The 18,047-nt window shown below is 38.2% G+C and overlaps 5 protein-coding genes across 10 annotated transcripts; 3 read left to right on the top strand and 2 right to left on the bottom strand.

The window, feature by feature from the left end:
* Positions 1-1,251: 1,251 nt before the first annotated feature.
* On the top strand, positions 1,252-6,586 carry LOC145892817 (uncharacterized). Its single transcript, XM_082982036.1, has 16 exons — positions 1,252-1,407; positions 1,777-1,841; positions 1,895-2,007; positions 2,087-2,224; positions 2,535-2,733; positions 2,953-3,070; positions 3,129-3,263; positions 3,325-3,456; positions 3,523-3,763; positions 3,850-4,014; positions 4,274-4,442; positions 4,580-4,848; positions 5,090-5,171; positions 5,339-5,436; positions 5,619-5,697; positions 5,863-6,586. The coding sequence occupies exons 1-16, from the start codon at positions 1,328-1,330 to the stop codon at positions 6,063-6,065; spliced, it is 2,286 nt and encodes a 761-aa protein (XP_082838162.1). The 5' UTR covers positions 1,252-1,327; the 3' UTR covers positions 6,066-6,586.
* A 113-nt stretch (positions 6,587-6,699) lies between these two features.
* On the bottom strand, positions 6,700-9,014 carry LOC145892833 (TELO2-interacting protein 2-like). 3 transcript variants are annotated; one of them, XM_082982038.1, is made up of 6 exons: positions 8,905-9,014; positions 8,139-8,611; positions 7,599-8,081; positions 7,303-7,473; positions 7,112-7,247; positions 6,700-7,053 (listed from the first exon to the last, which is right to left on the bottom strand). In XM_082982038.1, exons 2-6 carry the CDS (start codon positions 8,540-8,542, stop codon positions 6,958-6,960), a joined length of 1,290 nt encoding a protein of 429 aa, XP_082838164.1. In that variant the 5' UTR covers positions 8,543-8,611; positions 8,905-9,014; the 3' UTR covers positions 6,700-6,957. The 3 variants fall into 3 exon arrangements, with proteins under 3 accessions (XP_082838164.1, XP_082838165.1, XP_082838163.1); XM_082982039.1 differs by lacking the exon at positions 8,905-9,014 and having other exon boundaries at positions 7,599-7,823; positions 7,878-8,081; positions 8,139-8,892; XM_082982037.1 differs by lacking the exon at positions 8,905-9,014 and having other exon boundaries at positions 8,139-8,892.
* Positions 9,015-10,583: 1,569 nt separating this feature from the next.
* On the top strand, positions 10,584-14,208 carry LOC145887695 (DNA polymerase subunit gamma-1-like). Its single transcript, XM_082978874.1, has one exon. It carries the CDS (start codon positions 10,729-10,731, stop codon positions 14,074-14,076), a length of 3,348 nt encoding a protein of 1,115 aa, XP_082835000.1. The 5' UTR covers positions 10,584-10,728; the 3' UTR covers positions 14,077-14,208.
* LOC145887698 (transmembrane protein 243-like) lies at positions 14,122-14,781 on the top strand. The gene is made up of 3 exons (XM_082978880.1): positions 14,122-14,308; positions 14,365-14,526; positions 14,620-14,781. Exons 1-3 carry the CDS (start codon positions 14,246-14,248, stop codon positions 14,764-14,766), a joined length of 372 nt encoding a protein of 123 aa, XP_082835006.1. The 5' UTR covers positions 14,122-14,245; the 3' UTR covers positions 14,767-14,781.
* A 201-nt stretch (positions 14,782-14,982) lies between these two features.
* LOC145887697 (translation factor Guf1, mitochondrial-like) lies at positions 14,983-17,963 on the bottom strand. Of its 4 annotated transcripts, none has more exons than XM_082978877.1 (13): positions 17,726-17,963; positions 17,511-17,665; positions 17,319-17,444; positions 17,099-17,257; positions 16,773-17,046; positions 16,436-16,678; positions 16,267-16,383; positions 15,992-16,164; positions 15,733-15,869; positions 15,587-15,678; positions 15,399-15,528; positions 15,212-15,248; positions 14,983-15,146 (listed from the first exon to the last, which is right to left on the bottom strand). In XM_082978877.1, exons 1-13 carry the CDS (start codon positions 17,961-17,963, stop codon positions 15,021-15,023), a joined length of 2,007 nt encoding a protein of 668 aa, XP_082835003.1. In that variant the 3' UTR covers positions 14,983-15,020. The 4 variants fall into 4 exon arrangements, 3 of the variants coding, with proteins under 3 accessions (XP_082835003.1, XP_082835005.1, XP_082835004.1); XR_014399275.1 differs by having other exon boundaries at positions 15,035-15,146; positions 15,212-15,331; XM_082978879.1 differs by lacking the exon at positions 17,726-17,963 and having other exon boundaries at positions 17,507-17,637.
* Between the last annotated feature and the right edge of the window lie 84 nt (positions 17,964-18,047).

Below are 18,047 nucleotides of genomic sequence, written 5' to 3' on the forward strand. Positions count from 1 at the left end.
AGTCAGAAACTACGTTCATGAAATGCTTCTGGAACTCACACGCTTCAATTCAAATGCAAAGCGTAGAATTTTCAACAAAGAGAAAAGTGAGAGGGGCGAAAATTCAAACTTGTGCAAAAACTTTAACACGACCCAGTTAAGGCCTAGTAGGTCAGAGATGATAAATAATTAGGCGTTTGGGATGGTACACCCAAGATTTGGAAGAAAAGTATGACTTTCAATAAAACCCAACGCTATTCATCTCTTCAAAAGATGACAGCACGTATATAAATGTTAAGTTACGTAACCGGCTACAGTGAGTCAGCAGAATTGACCGAAGCGTCCTGTTCCCTAGTTACGTGGAAGCAATGTATTGTTTTGTCGTTTACTTTTCTCACTTTCCAAATTGAAAGGGCACTTTTATAAAAACTCCTGTGTAACCTTTATAACACATAAAGTTATTAACCATGTTGTTTTATGTGAGGATGTACGTGCACGTTGGTTACAAATGTCACGCTCGATTGAGTGTGTGTGTTAAAAAAGAGAAAGGCGAGAGAAGGTGAATGAAGGCAGGAACTTACCGGTTACCGGCTTTTCCTTTGTTGATGTCAAGCGTCACCCTATTATGCAGTACATTTTTAAAACATGTTGGATGCACCAACCATACGCAAATACATTAGGAAACTGTCAAGGAAGGAAGAAATCCACATTGACAAACTGCCAATTGCAAACAGCAAGCCCTGTTTAAACAGACATCAACTAATAGTGAGTTTAGGCAGCATTTTAAAGCTTATTCAACTGTGATCATGCAATGTATTGTCAGGCGTCTTTAACATAAAACATTTAGTACCAAGCAGCGTGTTAAAATATATTCCGAAGAAAACGCAAGCTGCTAGCACATTCCATGGTGGTTCAAGAGAACAGAAAAAGGCGGTGCCGTATAAATAGTAGCGTAAATCGAACATCGCCAGTCATTGGAAAATAGACTACAAAGTAGATTGTTTTGTATTGTGATGCTCCTAGCATTACTTGGTCTTATACTTGTATTGCCATTTGCAGACGAAAGGGCCTTCGATTGATTTCATGATGACAGTGCAAAATCAGACCTAATCGATAGTCCTATTGTTAAAGCATAGCTCGGGAAACAGAAATCCTTTGAAGGGATGGGTAACACATACCTGTCGTTTATTCACAAACTTATGTCGGGTCGAACGATTTCGTAGTTTGGATAATGTAATTGAGCAAAAACAACATGTTTGCCAAGGCATTAAATAAAACTGTATACTTGTTTGTTTTGCATTAGAATAGTGCAGGTAAGAAGCCTTATGGTCTTTGTGTTTCCACCAGTATGGCAAAGCCCCAAGTATTGACAGGTCCTGTAGCCACCTCGTCAATTCCGCCGCCCAGTTTGCACGGATGCACCAATAAGTAAGGATTACTTAGTTTAAACATTTGTTTTGTTTTAGTTCTGTGTATTGCAGGTTGTACTTGTGTGTGTAAAATAGGAAACCGCCCAATAAAAACCGCCAATATAATTTATTATATTTTGCAAACCTTACTCAGATTGGCAATTTTTATTTAACCTTTTTAAAGGAACCGAAATTACAGCAGGTCAGCAGTGAGCATTCCTATCGTTTGATTGTTTCAAATTGTTTTAAAATCATATTAATGCGCCTTCCCTAACTGGATTTCGTGACAACCATCGAAAAGATATTACAAGTTTACCGAGCCAAATAATAAAAATTAGAAAACTTCCTCCAATTAAGTGCACGAAACAGGCATGTTTTTTTACTTTAGGGAGTTGTTGCTGTATTTTGAGAATACTTACAGTCTTGATGAATGGATTTTCACCAGCATCAAAGGTAATGTTCACCCGCACTAAGATATTGCAGTGAAAACACCTGATTTTTTGCAGACGAGAAAAGTTTCTACAAATGTCCAGACCGTTTGCGGTTGCCTCTGATCTTTTATTACTGCCATCCGGCCGTGGTATATGTCAACAAACTACTGCTGGCTGGTTTTATAAAGGTGGGTTGCAGTTTCGATTGCTTCAGTGCTATTGCGCACTTTTGGGCAACAGCAGGTAGACGTGTTTTTTCATGTTCAGGAACGTGTTAATCCGGAGTTCGAAACCATATTCGAAACAGGGGTGGATGAGATGTCGTGGGACGATACAGAAAATTACAGAATGGGTGGAGCGTACGTTTGGCCGTCCCTTGCAGCCGTAGTCGAATATCGACAGAAGGTACAACTTCGCCCGATAGATTCTTACAAAAATAACCGCGAGCTGAAAAAAGCACGTCGGGGTCGGAAAAAAAAACAACCACCAGACTTCGCAGAAATCCATAATACTCTGCGCAAAAATAATAAATATGGAACAAACAGCTTTGGGCTTGTTCTTTTTGCCAATAAGGTCGACTTTGTGTTTCCAAAAATTTAATTTTGAGTACGCCTCGATTTGGCTTATATCTGGCACAAAGTTGTAATTATATTCTCCCCGTCCTGTCAACATAACAGTGCGGTTTCAAGTAATGTTGTTTTCACAATTGTAAAAGGTGCGAAACATCGTCAGAAACATAATCCTTAAAAACGATATCGATTTTCCCGTGACGCAAGACAGTCCCTGGTGGGCAATGTGGATGGGTTTGGAGCACGAACGGATTCACTTGGAGACTTCGTCTGTGCTAATCCGACAGTTGCCAGTGGACATGGTCGAAACGCCGATTGGATGGAAGTACGGCCCTCTAGTTGCAGGTGCTGTGCTGTTGCTGTTTTAACAACAAACGTTGTTGGAAAAAATGCTCGTAATGCTACAAAAACAAAATTTGAAAATTTTTCGGGGGGGTTTGTGTCGAATCTAAAGACGTGATAGTCGATGATATTCAAGAATTACGTGCTGGCCAAAAAATGACAGCAAACCTAAACCACAAAAAATCTCACATTTTACACATCGAGTTGCCTTTGTAAACGCAGAAAATTCTGTGAACGAAAACACGATGGTTTCCCAAAATTCGACTTTGGTTCACCTTGGTAAGGATCTAAATTGTCCGGCATGGGGCTGGGACAACGAATATGGAAGCCTGGATTTTGAGTATGTTTATGACTTGAGGTTTGTTGTAAAACAGTGTTAACTTTCTCCCTCAATTTAGTGTTCCCAAATTCGAGGTCTCTAAATTCATGGTCACCAATCGTGAAATGCTTCAATTTATAAAAAGCGGGGGTTATCAAGAACAGAAATACTGGTCCGACGAAGGATGGCAATGGGTTCAATACAAGAACGCCAAGTACGTCCTTAACTTATACAAAGGGTACAATGAAATTTGCATGGTCATGCTTTGTCATCAGGCATCCGCCATTTTGGGTTTGTAATGAAGGATGTAAGTCCAACTGTGGCGCGGATTTGGCCAAACACAGTCACTGCGCAACGGCGACATCACAGAGTGAGATGAATGGAACCAACGGCGTGAAAAAATATTTGTAAGTTGGAGCCACGCCAGACTGTGTAAACAGCATTATACGATCGGTCACGTAGTCCATCATCAGATTCAGAATGATGTTTGACGTGGTCCACTTGCCTTTGGACTGGCCGGCCGAAGTCACATACCATGAAGCGAAGGCGTTTTGTTCATGGAAGGGGCCAAAATTTCGCTTACCAACGGAAGCGGAAAGTCATGTGATTCGTGGTCTCGACGACTTTGACGTTGAGCAACTGGCAACAGATCCCGTGTACACGGAAAATGTTACCGATGTTTACAATGTCAACCTTGCATACGGTTCGAGCACAGTAAGTATATTTCTATGGGTTTTCACATCGTAAATTCCGAAACGAATGTATATACCTATCTATGAACAAAAAAATGCTGTTTATAGCCGGTTAACCTCTACAAACCATCGAAATCAGGATGCTACGATACGTTTGGGAATGCTTGGGGATGGGTCGAAGACCATTTCAACGGACTGCCTGGCTTTAAAGGAAATATGTTTTATGAAGATTTTTCAGCACCGTGCTTTGACGGAAAGCACACTATGATACTTGTAAGAAAATTGCCGAAGTTCCCACTTATTCACTCCTAATTACATATACAGAGTCGGTGCGGTTATTTTCCAAATGAAGGCAAAAAATTATCCCTGACTGCAACAAGGAAGTATCATATGTCAAAGCCATAAAAAACATTAAATTATAACACAATTCTGTGCCTGTGCATATCGAATTAAAAATATGTTTTTTTTACAAACAAATTTGTTTCCGGGATATTCTGGTGACATCAATTTATCGTTTGTTGTTTTCGGCAAGGGTGGTAGCTGGATATCAACCGGAAATGAGGCATCCCGTTTCGCGAGGTTCGCTTTTCGTCGACACTTTATACAACATGCTGGTTTCCGCCTAGCGCGATCCGTGAATGAAGACACTCCCGCGAAAATCGTTGAGACTCCGGTATACGTGCTTGGCTGCGGATCACCAGGTGCATTTAATTACTATTGCCCTATTGTGATTGCTGGTTTCATGCGTTGTTTTGAGATTGTCTAAAATACACCTGGCGGTCCGCGTATTGCCCAGTTCAAATGGTTTCAAAGCTTATTAGGCCAATGCTTTTTCCAGATGAAACGGTAGATGAGATGCCGATTGGAACAAAACCATTTAGCCAACCCAGCACCAACCCACAATATGTTGAAGATTCCCACGCTTGGTTCAAAAAGATAGTTGAGCAACAGTACTCGGTCAACGGTGCGAACACTACAGAGCCCGTTTTCAAACGTCTCCGCTCGTTGGCATGGGAAGCTGCGACGCCACAACATGCAAGTCGCATCTTAGTGATTGGGTGCGGGCCGGGAAAGTTGGCTTTCGACTTGTCCTCGTTGTTTACCGAGGTATGTGAGGATTTTTAAAGGGTGGGCACTGACCGGGTGAGGATTCAGAAATTTTCACTTGGGGGTTTACTATACTAAACTCATTGTAACGCAACAGTATAGCGTTTGGTTGTTAGAAAAGAACATGGTCAAGCATGCGCCGAATGAATCCGTCCCTGGCACTGACACATGCTAATTGAAATGACGTTTGTTCTCGACAATTCTTATGACGGATCGCTTTTATCGAGGCTATGTCGTTTAGATTGTTGCGTGCGATACATCAGCACGATGCATTGACCTAGCTCTACAACTCAAATCAATTGGAAAACATTGTCTTGCAAAAGGTACTTATTCAAACAAGTTCACATGCATTGCACTTTAAAGCAGATTTTTAATCAGTCGAAACTTTCCCTCCTTTTTTGACAAGATTGCCCAGTTATTTGTGACATAAATCTCAAAAACCATCAATCCAAACCTACTTGCGTTTCTATCAGGTCGGTTACTTTTGCAGATGAGAAGCAACAAAACGGCCTTTCATCAAAAAACGGAAACGTGATGCACGTGTTTCCCCCGGCGGAAGCTGTGATGAAAAATGTTGACTTTAAACAGGTTGATTAATACTTTATTGCCCGTACTTGAGCCATCTGCCTACCCACAAGGGGAACTCTGCAACGTGTTCAACGATTCATTATTATTATACGCAAAAGTGTCCAACTCAAAATGAGCAAAAATACTTTATTGATTTTGGTACAGAACTGCGTGTATTCATGTCTAAACTTTATGTTTTTTAGCTGACATGGATTCCGTGTGAGTTGCGCGACTTCAACTTGATTATAAACATGTATCTAGACAGAGCGGACAATGCACTCGGTAAGCGAGCAAGACATGTAACGAAGGAAATAAAGCATGCGTGGCGCCGTAGCCACTGTCATGCTCTATTTCATTCGTCATGGTTTGTGATAAAGATTTGTTGGCTTAATTTGCAGTGTGTGAGGTCATTTTTCTGCGGTAAATATATTGAATTTTTTTGATTAGCATGGATTATTCGCATGCGGGAAATGGTCAATCAGACGTCCTCTGGTAGGTGCATTTTCGTCAGTCGCAAGTGGTCTTACGAAAAGCTCAAGAAAACCTTGGAACCTGATCTTGCTTTAGAGAAAAGAGAGAAAGTTCAATGTAACAACTCCACTCAGCTCTTCGTCACTGTGTGGAAGGGAGGGCAACAATTCGACCAATAATGAAACGCTTTGGGCTTTACTACGTCAGCTATAATACAGCTTTTGTACAGAACTACGCACGTGGCTTATGCTGCTGCAACAATAGCCGCAATAGATGGCGCTTAACTTCTATTGCTAGTCGTGGGCTATATAGTTCATTTTACACACACATGTATTAAACATATTGCACAAGTCAGCGAATGCCTTTGGAGTGATAACGTAGCAATTTTTGACTTTATTGCATTGATTTAAATTTAAGTATTTAATTTAAGTTCGGTGCACTGCAACGTGTATTGGAGCTAATACAGTTTTATGTTGTGTGACAAATTCGTATGGCGGATATTTCGCTTTTATCATGACTACATGTCGTTTCGATCGTTGCGTGGGAAACAGTTTATGTAGCTCCACGTGCTTGTTGCTTCCGCCGTTTTAATTAAAATAACTCGGGTGTGTGGCTGGCGCTTATCAACGTTTTTTTCGATGTAGCTTTATGTGCATTGTTCCTTTGACCTTTGTAATAAATACAGCTTACTAACTGCTCACATTTGTGTGTTGTTGGGAAATGCTCTGCAGCTGTATATTGTTTTAAACGCAGTAAGGCGATATCACATCATCTACTTTTGTGGTTGCTCGCAAAAACAAAACTTCGTAGTAAAAGCACTGTCAATAAATTTTACATGCATTACCACATTTAAGTTTTTGTTCGTAGGAAGTCTTTTGAAAATAATTATTATTTAAAGCATTGTTCAAGAAATTTAACGCCAGCACCAAAAAGTATATAAGGTATGAGATGTTGTTGCGAAAATTTTCTGTAAGTTTTAATACAAAGTTACACAAATACGTACAAAAAGCAGCAAACTCCACACAAGACAATAATTTCACATTAAAATTAAATCGGTGTAGATGCCAATTGTTATTCATCTGTGTAACCCGAGCTTGATGTCAATGCACGAAGCAAGAGAGGGTGCATTTTAATGATTGGTAATTGTGCAATGTCTTTCAAGGTTTCCTTAATAAACAGAATCAGACTGAGTGAAGTTACTACAGGTTAGTTTCACAGCACATACCTCAGTTTTGGGGTCGCACTTCTGCATGTCAGTAATACAATCAACAGTGTTTTTAAATGACATTTCATCAGTACATTGATTTTGAATCAACCTTTTCAGCAATAGTTTCAGTATTTCATGAATGTGAGACTGAAATCTGGAATAGAATAGCAAGTGTTAACACTATTGCACTGTAGTGTATATTTCAATACCTGGGCCAGGTAACTTTTACAAGAAGCCTCACAATTGTGACAGTTTCATTGTAAGAAGTGGGGTCTGAAGATTCCAATTGTTGATGTATAAGTGGAACAAGTTTTTTAAAATGTCTTAATGCTGAAAGTTTCATGAATGAAATGAATTCAGTTATGCCCTGTAGGTATAGTCTGGAAAATACAAGATAGTTAAGTTCGATGCTTACTGTCTTGTGCCATTTTATTCAAACTTCCTGAAAAAAGGGGGTCATAAGTTCTAAAACATTTCTGTACTAAAATAAGTATATACTTCATACCTGATAATTTGCACATTAGTGGTGGTCATAATGTTAGTCAATAAAACTTGAAATGTCAAATCATATCTGGATACAGGATGTGGAGCATCAAATTTTATTGGATCTCTTTCCAAAACAGAAATGCACTTTAGTATACAAGGTAAAACGCTTTTAATCACTGCCGGTTCTGTCAAGTAAAGTTTTTTCCCCAGTGCATCATATATTACTTCAGCTCTTCCTTGCTGGCTACAAAAAAAAATTTTGACTTGCATAAAATTCTTGGAAAATAAACTAAACAACCGTATTTCTGCTTTTGGAATTGAATTAAGGATGGTGCTTATCCCATTGACTCCAAGCAATACGATATTGGGATGAAAGTCATCAACAATCCACAAAACTATAGGAAAGATTTTGGAAATGGAAGTAGTGAGGGAGTCAAATGGACAAACTTGCAAAAACTTCACAAAACTTGTGTAACTGGCTGGATGACATTTCCACTTGTCCCTTAAACATAAAGTTAATCAAATAGAATTAAGTATATGATGCATAAATATTTATTACCTTGATAAATCATTGCTTAGTATTTCCAAAACCTTCATTACAACATGGTGGTGTTTGGATAAAAGGGCTGTTATTGTTTCACATTTGAAAATATTAATAAAAACTTGAAGAAGATTCTTGACTGCCTGACTGCATTGTTCACATGTCCAAGGTTGACATTTGTCAACAAACATGAAATACCAAATAATAACATAATGAGCATTGGATGGAAAATTCGCTGGCACAGGTTTATCGACAAAGCTTTGAAAATATTTCTGTATTTCTTGATAATGGCTTTGTAATTTGACATGAGTTTTGCTATGCTTCAATGCTGCATATTGGTGATTTTCTGCATCTTGTAATGAAAGAGGTTTTACTTTCAGTTCCAAATAAATCTTCAAAAAATCGACACCTTCCATCTTCATAGCAGCTGACCGTATTTTTCATTTGTCTAACTGCATGTAGTTGCATTTGAGGAGCATATACTCTAAAAACTAATCATTAGATGTTTTTCAGATTTGCAAACATTTTTGTATTAGGTTGGTTTTGAGGATATGATGAATGATGCCCATAAAATGATAGCCCAAACAAAAAGTTCCATATCGAAACAGAAAAGGTTGTTTACTGTTACTTTATTTGTTGTCACCTGGACTTTGTGCCGTATTCAGATACCCTTCACAGTAGGTATACAAATAGCTACACTCATTACAACCTAGGAGTTATTTATTGTTTCAACTATGTGGACCTAAAACCCCAGTTATTGATTTAAAGTTTAATTATTATTTACTTTTAGCATGAGTTTCCATCGAGCAGCAGTATTATTAGAAATATTGGTAATAGCAACAACTGCATTTTATAGAATGCCACAATTTTTTATCTATCACTCCTTAGTTTCCCCGTACCGATTGTTTTGGTTTTGTTGCGGAGTGGGGAATAGTAGGAAACATTGAGGGAGACAATCCACGTGTTTTTTTGGACAACAACGTGGGCAAATAAGCTTCGAAAAACATTGCGTTCAAACTACATTCTACATCCTTTGAACAACTGCGTCGGCAAACAAGTCAGAAAATGCACTGCGTCCAACGTACATTCTGCATTTTGTGGACAACTGCGTGGTAAAATAAGCCAGAAATGCATTGCGTTCAATGTACACTCTAAATTTTGTTGAAAACCGTGTGAGCAAGTCAATCAGGAAATACAATATATCGCGAGAAAGACACATAGATTTGGTATGCTTGCAGCGCCATTCGTAGTCGTGTCGTGTGATGTAAACCGCCTTTGATGTGTGAGTAACTGACTCCGTGTGCAGACTTGTTTTTTATTTAATAGAACGATTAAATATCAGTTGGTTTGAATTTAACTGTCCATTAGTGTTCAAATAGAATTGAAACACGTGACTCAATTATGAGTTAAAATTACCATAAGGATCGTGGGTGCGTAAGAGCGCGATGAATTTAAGTCGGGAACATGCGTGGTGCTAATTAATACAGCATGTTGATTACAGACACTTTTGCATTTCAAACATTGCATTCTGAAGAAGATTTAAACAGAACTGAATAAAATCAACGGGTGCGAAAAAACAGTTTTTCATGCAAATGGTGTGATCTCACTAACATTTTGTTAAGAGTATTGCTGAGAGTATTGATTTTGAGCATGCCTTGGGCAGTTTTAGTATGGATTTGAGTAGGTGTAAATATAAATTCCAATGAAATTAATTTATGACTTTTATTGGATTAAGGTGTTTAGAATCCGAATATTTCTACCACTGCATCGAGAAAAAGTTGGTTGTGGCTATACAAACGTTTGGGTACAGCAACCCTTCAAAACCATCGTATGGTTTGTACTAAACTACCCAACCTACAACAAATTTTATAGTGCCGTATTTTACGGACCATAAAGCGCACCCGATTATAAGGCGCACTGTCAATAAATTGCTTTGATTAGTTTTTTGTTCATACATAAGGCGCACCGGGCCATAGAACGCAACGTATTTTAAGGAGTATGGGTTACCGTATAAAGCTCATTAAACAAAAACTTGTTACGTAATAAATGTAAGCAAATCACAATAGTATGAATATCACAGTTGCTAGTTGCTTTTACCGTAGTTTATTGTGTAAGACGGTGGTTTATTTATAATAGTATCGGTACTGGTTTTGAGTGTAGGCAATAAAGCACTACTTGATCCATACATTAGGCGCACCGGCCTATAAGGCGCACGATCAATTTATGAGGAAAAAAAAGGATTTAAGTTGCGCCTTATGGTCCGTAAAATACGGTATGCATACGAAGTTGTCTCCCGCAATGTTTCCTACGATTCCCCACTTTCCAACCAAACCAATACAATAGATACAGGAAAACTAAGGAGTGATAGTTACCTAAAAATCCGAATGTACGTCAGTTCTACATCAAGGGAAATCACCGAAAATGCTTTCAAAATATGTGATGTTTTCATTTGCATGATTTCCATGACAAAGAAAGAATTTGACCAGGTGGGCCTAACTTTTTTGTTTTCTTAGCAGCTCTGGAGTGATTTCGTTCAGTAAACTGTAAGCGTACATTTCTTCTTTCTGTAGCTATGTTGTATTGTTATTTGTAAAACACGTTTACAACCATGCTACGGTTTTCGCCCAAAGTTCGAAGATTGCAGAGTTTTTCGCCATACACACGCTTGGTCACCAATTTTTCATCGAATGGACTGAAACATGAAGCTCAACGGTTTAACGACTTTGGCATACAAATGTTGTCACCAAAAATGCACGAACAAACTTTTCAAGAATGCTACAATGCACGGAGTAATATTGACACTTCTGTAGACATCGAAAGAAGTATAAACTACCTTAAAAAGTTTGGACTTCTCAACAACAAAAGTGACGTAATAGATGATGTTAGTTTTGACTTACCTAAGCTAAAAGGAAACAATCTGGACGAACATTTTCAAAATATTGCCAAACAGCAAAGTCAAAAGTATTTTTTGATGTTGTTTGAATTAGTACAGTCCTCTCTTCCCCCCATGCCTAAAACAGATAAGTGGTCAAATAGACCAGGATGGACCAGATACATACAAACAAAAAATGGACAAGTCATTGAACCAGTCGACTGTCCAGAGGCAGGTGGCTTAATTTTTGATTGTGAGGTATTGGTAACTGAAAGCAAACTTCCTGTTATGGCTGTTGCTGCATCTGTTAATTGCTGGTATTCTTGGACAAGTAGCAGTTTACACACAGAAAACGAAATTAAATATGATATTAACTCTCTTATTCCTTTGGAATCTAAGGATTCCCACAAAAATCCTTCCAAGAATGATCCAAAGCTGATTGTGGGTCATAATGTATCCTATGACAGAGCGAGAGTTAAAGAACAATATTACAACCAGCTGTCAAATGTAAGGTTTTTGGACACAATGAGTATGCACATTGCCACCAGTGGGTTTAATGTCAAACAACGCAACATTTTTAACTCAACAAAAAATGCAACAGTAGAAGCAAGTGAGGGCAAGGCTCTGAAGCACAACTGGATTGACGCTGGCTGTACTAATTCACTTGCAGATATTCATAAGTTTTACTGTGGAAGCAAGCTAGACAAGGCAGCCAGGCAGACATTTGTGGAAGGGAACAAAGAGGATGTTAAAAGGGAGTTTAACATATTGATGGCTTACTGTGCAAGCGATGTTGCTGCCACTCACAATGTACTTCAGAACTTGGCACCTCTGTACTTTAAAAGATTTCCACATCCAGTGAGTTTTGCTGGTATGTTAGAAATGGGCCAAATGTATCTTCCTGTAAATCAGAACTGGGGCCGCTACATCCGGTCCAGCGACAATGAGTATAACAGTTTAAACCAGCAGTTAAAAAGTCACCTGATGACTTTGGCAAATGATGCTTGTCATCTTGCGGAAAATGAAAAGTTTTCTGATGACTGGTGGCTGTGGGATTTGAATTGGGATGTAAGGGAATTCAAGCTTCTAAACAAGGCTCGCAAAGGGTGGGTCCTCCAAGCAGAAAACAATTACAGTATAACTGATGAAGTTTCCATGCTTCAACACACTTTTACAAGTAAAGAAAAGCGAGCTCTTGGCAAACAGGAAAACCCCAATGTGGCTGTTGAGAAAACAGCTGTAGTGGAGGAAATAATCAACACTGCTAGCTTTCTGGGTAAAGTTTCTAGTCATCTTCCAGGCTACCCAAAATGGTACAGTGAACTATGTGTAAGGGAAAGTGACCCTGCTTGGAGTCAGGGGCCTATTAATATGTCTGTTTTAACAAGAATAACAGCGAATTTGCTAAGATTGACATGGTTGGGATACCCCATACATTATGTGGACAATTTGGGATGGGGCTATCTTGTCCACAAATCAGAAAAACATTTAAATAATGCTTTAAAACATGGCCCAGTTGATCTAGAAGAGATTGATTCTTCAGATGATAACAACAACCTTGAAAGCTTTTACACGAAAGCTGAGCAAGTGGAAAATTTGCCTCTTCAGTACACTTTTCATCGATTGCCACACAAAGATGGTGGTGAAAAAAATGTTGGCAACCCCTTGTCACATGCATTTTTACCACACATTGAGTCTGGAAGACTAACTTCTGATGATGCTTCACTTGCACAACTTTGCTTGGGTATTAACAAAATTTGTTCCTATTGGAGAAGCTCCCAAAATCGTGTCAAAGAGCAAATGTTTATCTCTTTAAATAATGATTGTTTTTCAGACAGTGTTCGCAGTAAGGTTTCTCTTGAAAACAACTCACCGGGAGCAATCATACCACAGGTTATAGTGAGTGGCACTGTATCCCGGAGGGCTGTGGAAACAACTTGGTTAACTGCAAGTAATGTTCAGAGTGACAGAATAGGAAGCGAACTAAAAACCATGGTTCAAGCACCACCTGGCCAAAGCTTTGTTGGAGCAGATGTTGATTCAGAAGAACTTTGGATTGCTTCCCTGCTTGGGGATGCAGAATCGATAGGAATACATGGGTGCACTCCTTTGTCATGGATGACTCTACAAGGTAACAAACGTGATGGTACAGATCTTCATAGCAAAACTGCTACAACAATTGGTTCCTCCAGAGATGAAGCCAAAGTATTTAATTATGCGAGAATGTATGGTGCTGGAAAGCGCTTGGCATTGCAAACTTTAATGCAACATAATCCCCAGTTGAGCAGAAATGAAGCAATTGAAAAAGTCAATTCTCTTTATGAACTGACCAAGGGCAAACCAACCTTCCAGCTAAGTGAAGAAGGATTGTGGTGTTTGAAAAAAACTGGAATTAAAGTGAACTTTTCATCACCAGAACAAAGAACTTTAGCTTTTGATGAAGTGGTTAAAATACACAATGCAGCTACTTCGGCATTTGGAAATGTTAAAAGCATAAAGCGCAACAGCTTGGTTGCAGGGAGGAGATGGGTCAATGGAACCGAGTCCCACATGTTTAACAAACTCGAAAAAATTGCAAGGCAGAAGAATCCAAAAACTCCAGTATTGGAGTGCTGGATAAGTCAAGCTCTAGAACCGAGTAAAGTGAGTGATGAATTTATGCACACTCGCATGAACTGGGTTGTACAAAGCTCTGCAGTGGACTATCTGCACTTGCTGTTGGTTGCTATGCGCTGGCTCATCAATGAATACAAGTTGAAAGCTAGGTTTGTTTTAAGTATCCATGATGAAATTAGATACCTTGTTGATGATGGAGACACCATGGCTATTGCCCTTGCACTTCAAATTTCCAACCTTTTGACAAGATGCATGTTTGCCTACAAACTTGATATGCATGATCTACCTTTAAGTGTAGCTTTTTTTAGCTCAGTTGAAGTGGACAAAGTTTTACGTAAAGATGTAACCGACAACTGTGTTACCATATCAAACCCAAATGGTTTGCAAAGTAAATATGGTATTCCTTTGGGAGAAAGTTTGGACATTTATGATTTGCTTAGAATAACTAATGGTAAATTAGCAAAATAAACATATACACCCCAATGTGTGCTCATATAAGTGTTTCATTTCTTCACATTCTGTTCACATGTCTTTTTCAATGGAAAAAGCCTGATTTTTTTTACATTTTTAGAGGTGGTTGGTTATATTTAAATATTGTGAGTGGCTAATTTACAACAGATGAACAGATAAGCTGGTCATGAATGCTTACAGTGTCCCTGATGACATTGACAGACCTCTGTTTGGTGTAAGCACCAGACGGGTAAGTTTGAAATATGTACTTGTGGTGTTATTTTTAGCAAGCATTTTTTGTGTTAGGAAAGGCTTCTCAACCTTATTCTGGGAATTGCTACCACTATGTGTGTGATCGCCACATTTATCAGTGCCTTTGCGCAAAATACAAAATCTGGTGCAGTGATTGCCATTAATATCTACTTTGTTATCTGCATCGGGTTTGTTTGTTGCTCTCTTTTGCTTTTGGTAAGTGGGTTGGTAAATAATGATGTGTATCATGGCTGCTTATTTATTTTCCGAGTGACTACATGAACTACTTATTAATTTTTTTGTTTTTAGATTCATTGGTATCGTCAGGGAGATGTTGATCCAAAATTTCGTAAAATGATTTATTTTAATTCTATCACAGTGGTTATGCTTTGTGTTTCTGCAAACTTGTACATTTATAGTGTTGCTGGTCAGAGCTATAACAATACACAGTCCTGACTATTTCCTTTTCTTTGATAACAGACAATAAAATACACACATGTTTCTGATGTAATTTGTTGCCAACTTAATCTTACAGACCTTAAATAAAAGGTTTTAATTTATACATACACTTTTCTGATATAATGATATTTGGATGGCCCTTGTTAATATTAAGTTACTGCTTTCTGTTTATCACCCACAATCACTGTGCTAATGATCTCCTGTCATTAATGAAAGTTGTATATTGATTTTATTGCATAGAAAATATTTTGCTATTGTTTAAATACGTCAATAAAAACTTTCCGAGGGATGTGCATTAAACCAGATTGTTTCATTGACTTCATTTTCTCTGAATGCTTTTTTAAAATCTTTAGTTTTCTTGAGTAGTCTCCACCAGACTTGGATGCAAAAACAAATTAGTGTTAGTTTAATGAAATAAATATAACATGTCATTATTACTTACACACTTGGCAAGTACATCTTTTTTAAGAGCTGATTTTCTGGTTAAAAATGAAGTTGTGTGAAATGTGTAGACAGTGAGTTTAATTAGGTATTTGGATAACAAAATTGTGATATCTTAGTGCTAAGATATTAAATTAAGGATGTTAGACGAATCTGTTTTAGTTTGAAGTGTGTTCATTCAAACATACGTTTCCCGGGACAGTATTTTTTTTCCTATCGCAGCCTGAATGGAAATAGGATAGGGTTGAGCTGGTAAAGATGCTTTTAATTTTTCACACATTTTTCGTCCAAGTAGTTCAGCTTTTTCATATGCACAAACTAAACAGATAAAAAGCAACTTTAAAAGTTTTTGCAAAAGTATGAGGAACTATATTACCTCTCGATAAGTCTTCCACAAGAAATCCATTGATGAGAATGTCAATTTTTTTTAAGTCCACAGTTTCGTACGTTGACTCCTCATAGTCCAAACTGCATGGAGTGCATTTATAGATTTTGGAAAGAATGATATGAACATACTGCTACCTTGCATAGCCTGATGAAATGGACTTTATTTCGTCATAAAAATCGTCAACTAAAACTTCGCTTGATGGCATTTTATATATTAACACAGTTTGTGTATCACTTATGTTGCTCTCTGCAATTTGTTCACCAGTGTGTCTCTGCAGACATAATAAATGTTAGGATAAACATAAAAATACAATACCTATGACCAGGAAAATAGTGTAAAATTAATTTTAGTGTTCAGACCACTGATTTCAAGGAAAGGCCAAAATTTACCTACATCACAAAACTGTTTTATTGCTATGCTGTACTGGACAGGGGTAACAATGGTGGCTGTAACAACTGGTTGTAAATACTCTTCAACTTCGGTTTCATCAGGAAAATCAGATGGTTTTGTGATGAGTATTTCCACTGACTGTTTTCTTCCTTTTTTTCGTGAAGCTCTTAGTATCGCTGAAAAGAAAAAATATCATTTTTGTGGGTATATCATGTGTCCACCAGAGGCAGCATATCTATCACAATCTTTACTTCATAACAGTCTGACTAATGTCGTACCCTTGTAAGTAACATTGGGCATGGTGACAACTGTATCAACTTGAAATTCCTGCTTTAGCCGTTGGCGGAAAATATCCATGTGTAAAAGTCCAAGATAACCCACAACAAATCCTCGTCCTGCATAAAACTTTATAAAAATGGTCCTTGTAAATGTGTCTTAAATATTAACCTAAAACAGGACTATCAGTTTTCTCTACTGCCACACTTCTATCATTTAGCATCAGTTTGTCAATGGCAGACTGCAGTGCATCATACTCAGCAGGAAGCGGAGGAAAGAGTCCAGCATATACAACCGGACGCGATTTGACAAATCCCGGTAGGGGTTTAACTGGCGAGTTCTCCTTGAAAAATGTGTCACCAATCTGGGCCTCGGAGATACCTTTCATACCACAAATAATATAACCAACTTGGCCTACAAGACAAAAAACACAAAAGTTCAATGTTGCACTAAAAACAGATCAATCCGATCACACAAGCCATAGGCTTTGTAGGAAGACACTACTAACCTGGGTACAAGATTCCTGTTTTTTCACGGCCAGGACGAAGAATACCCACTTCCTGCACCACATATGACTTTTTTCCTTTGTCTTCTCTTGCTGACAAAAACTCGGATGTGATTGTGTCACCATTGCGAAGTACGCCATCAATTACAGTTACATAGGCAGTGACACCCCTGTGCATCTCAAATATTGAATCAAACAACAACACTTTCAGGTTATTGTTCACTTTGAATGATAAGGGCTCACGCTGAACAGGTGAAGGCAATTTGCACACAATAGCCTGAACAAAATTGTATTTTGTTTGCATGTTGACCCGTGCAATTTAAACTTACATTCAGAACTTCATGTATATTTAAACCATTTTTTGCAGAAATAGCAATTATATCTTCAAGCTCTGTACCAAACGAGCAATGCATTTCTTCCACCACACGATCAACATTTGCAGTTTTTAGGTCAATTTTGTTAATAACTGGAATTATGTGTAAATTGTGCTGTAAAAACAAACAAGCTGCTGAGTGTCATTCTTCTACAACAAAGAGCCAATGTCCATACCTCCATAGCAAGGTAAAAATTTGCTAGAGTTTGAGCTTGTACACCTTGTGTTGCATCTACTAACAATAAAACTCCTTGGCAAGCAGCTAACGACCGTGAGACTTCATATGAAAAATCCACATGACCCTTCACCACAAAATTTAACTATGTTTATAACATTAATACCACCAAGCATAAAATTTTTATACCCACAGGAGTGTCAACAAAATTTAGGAGGTATGGTATGTTGTCGTGTTCATATATAATGGATGCAGTCTGTGCTTTAACAGTGATTCCCCGTTCGCGCTCAACTTGAAGACTGTCCATTATCTGTTTTATTCCCTCAGATTTGGAAATGGTGTCGGTAGCTAACAATTAAACGCACCGTGTTTGAATGTCTTTGTTTTTCGAAGCACTGTTTTACTAACCTTCAAGCAGTCTGTCAGCCAAAGTACTTTTACCATGATCAACATGGGCAATTATTCCAAAGTTTCGTATTCGTTCAGGTGGGAAGGATGTAAGATCAACAGCACTGATTGTAGATTTACGTGAGTACAATTTACTTGTGCTAATTTTCCGATGCATAACAGCCACACACTTTTGCAGACAGGTGTTACATATAAATAGTGGCCTCAACCTGACAGCCATAATTAACATACCCAACATAGACTCTGAAAATTACAAGTACGCTTGAATGATAAAATCTAAATGGCAGTAAAACAAAACACTCAAAAAGGAATTGCCATTAAA

Source organism: Ascidia mentula, chromosome 1, assembly GCF_947561715.1.
Source record: "Ascidia mentula chromosome 1, kaAscMent1.1, whole genome shotgun sequence".
Taxonomy (NCBI): Eukaryota; Metazoa; Chordata; class Ascidiacea; order Phlebobranchia; family Ascidiidae; genus Ascidia; species Ascidia mentula.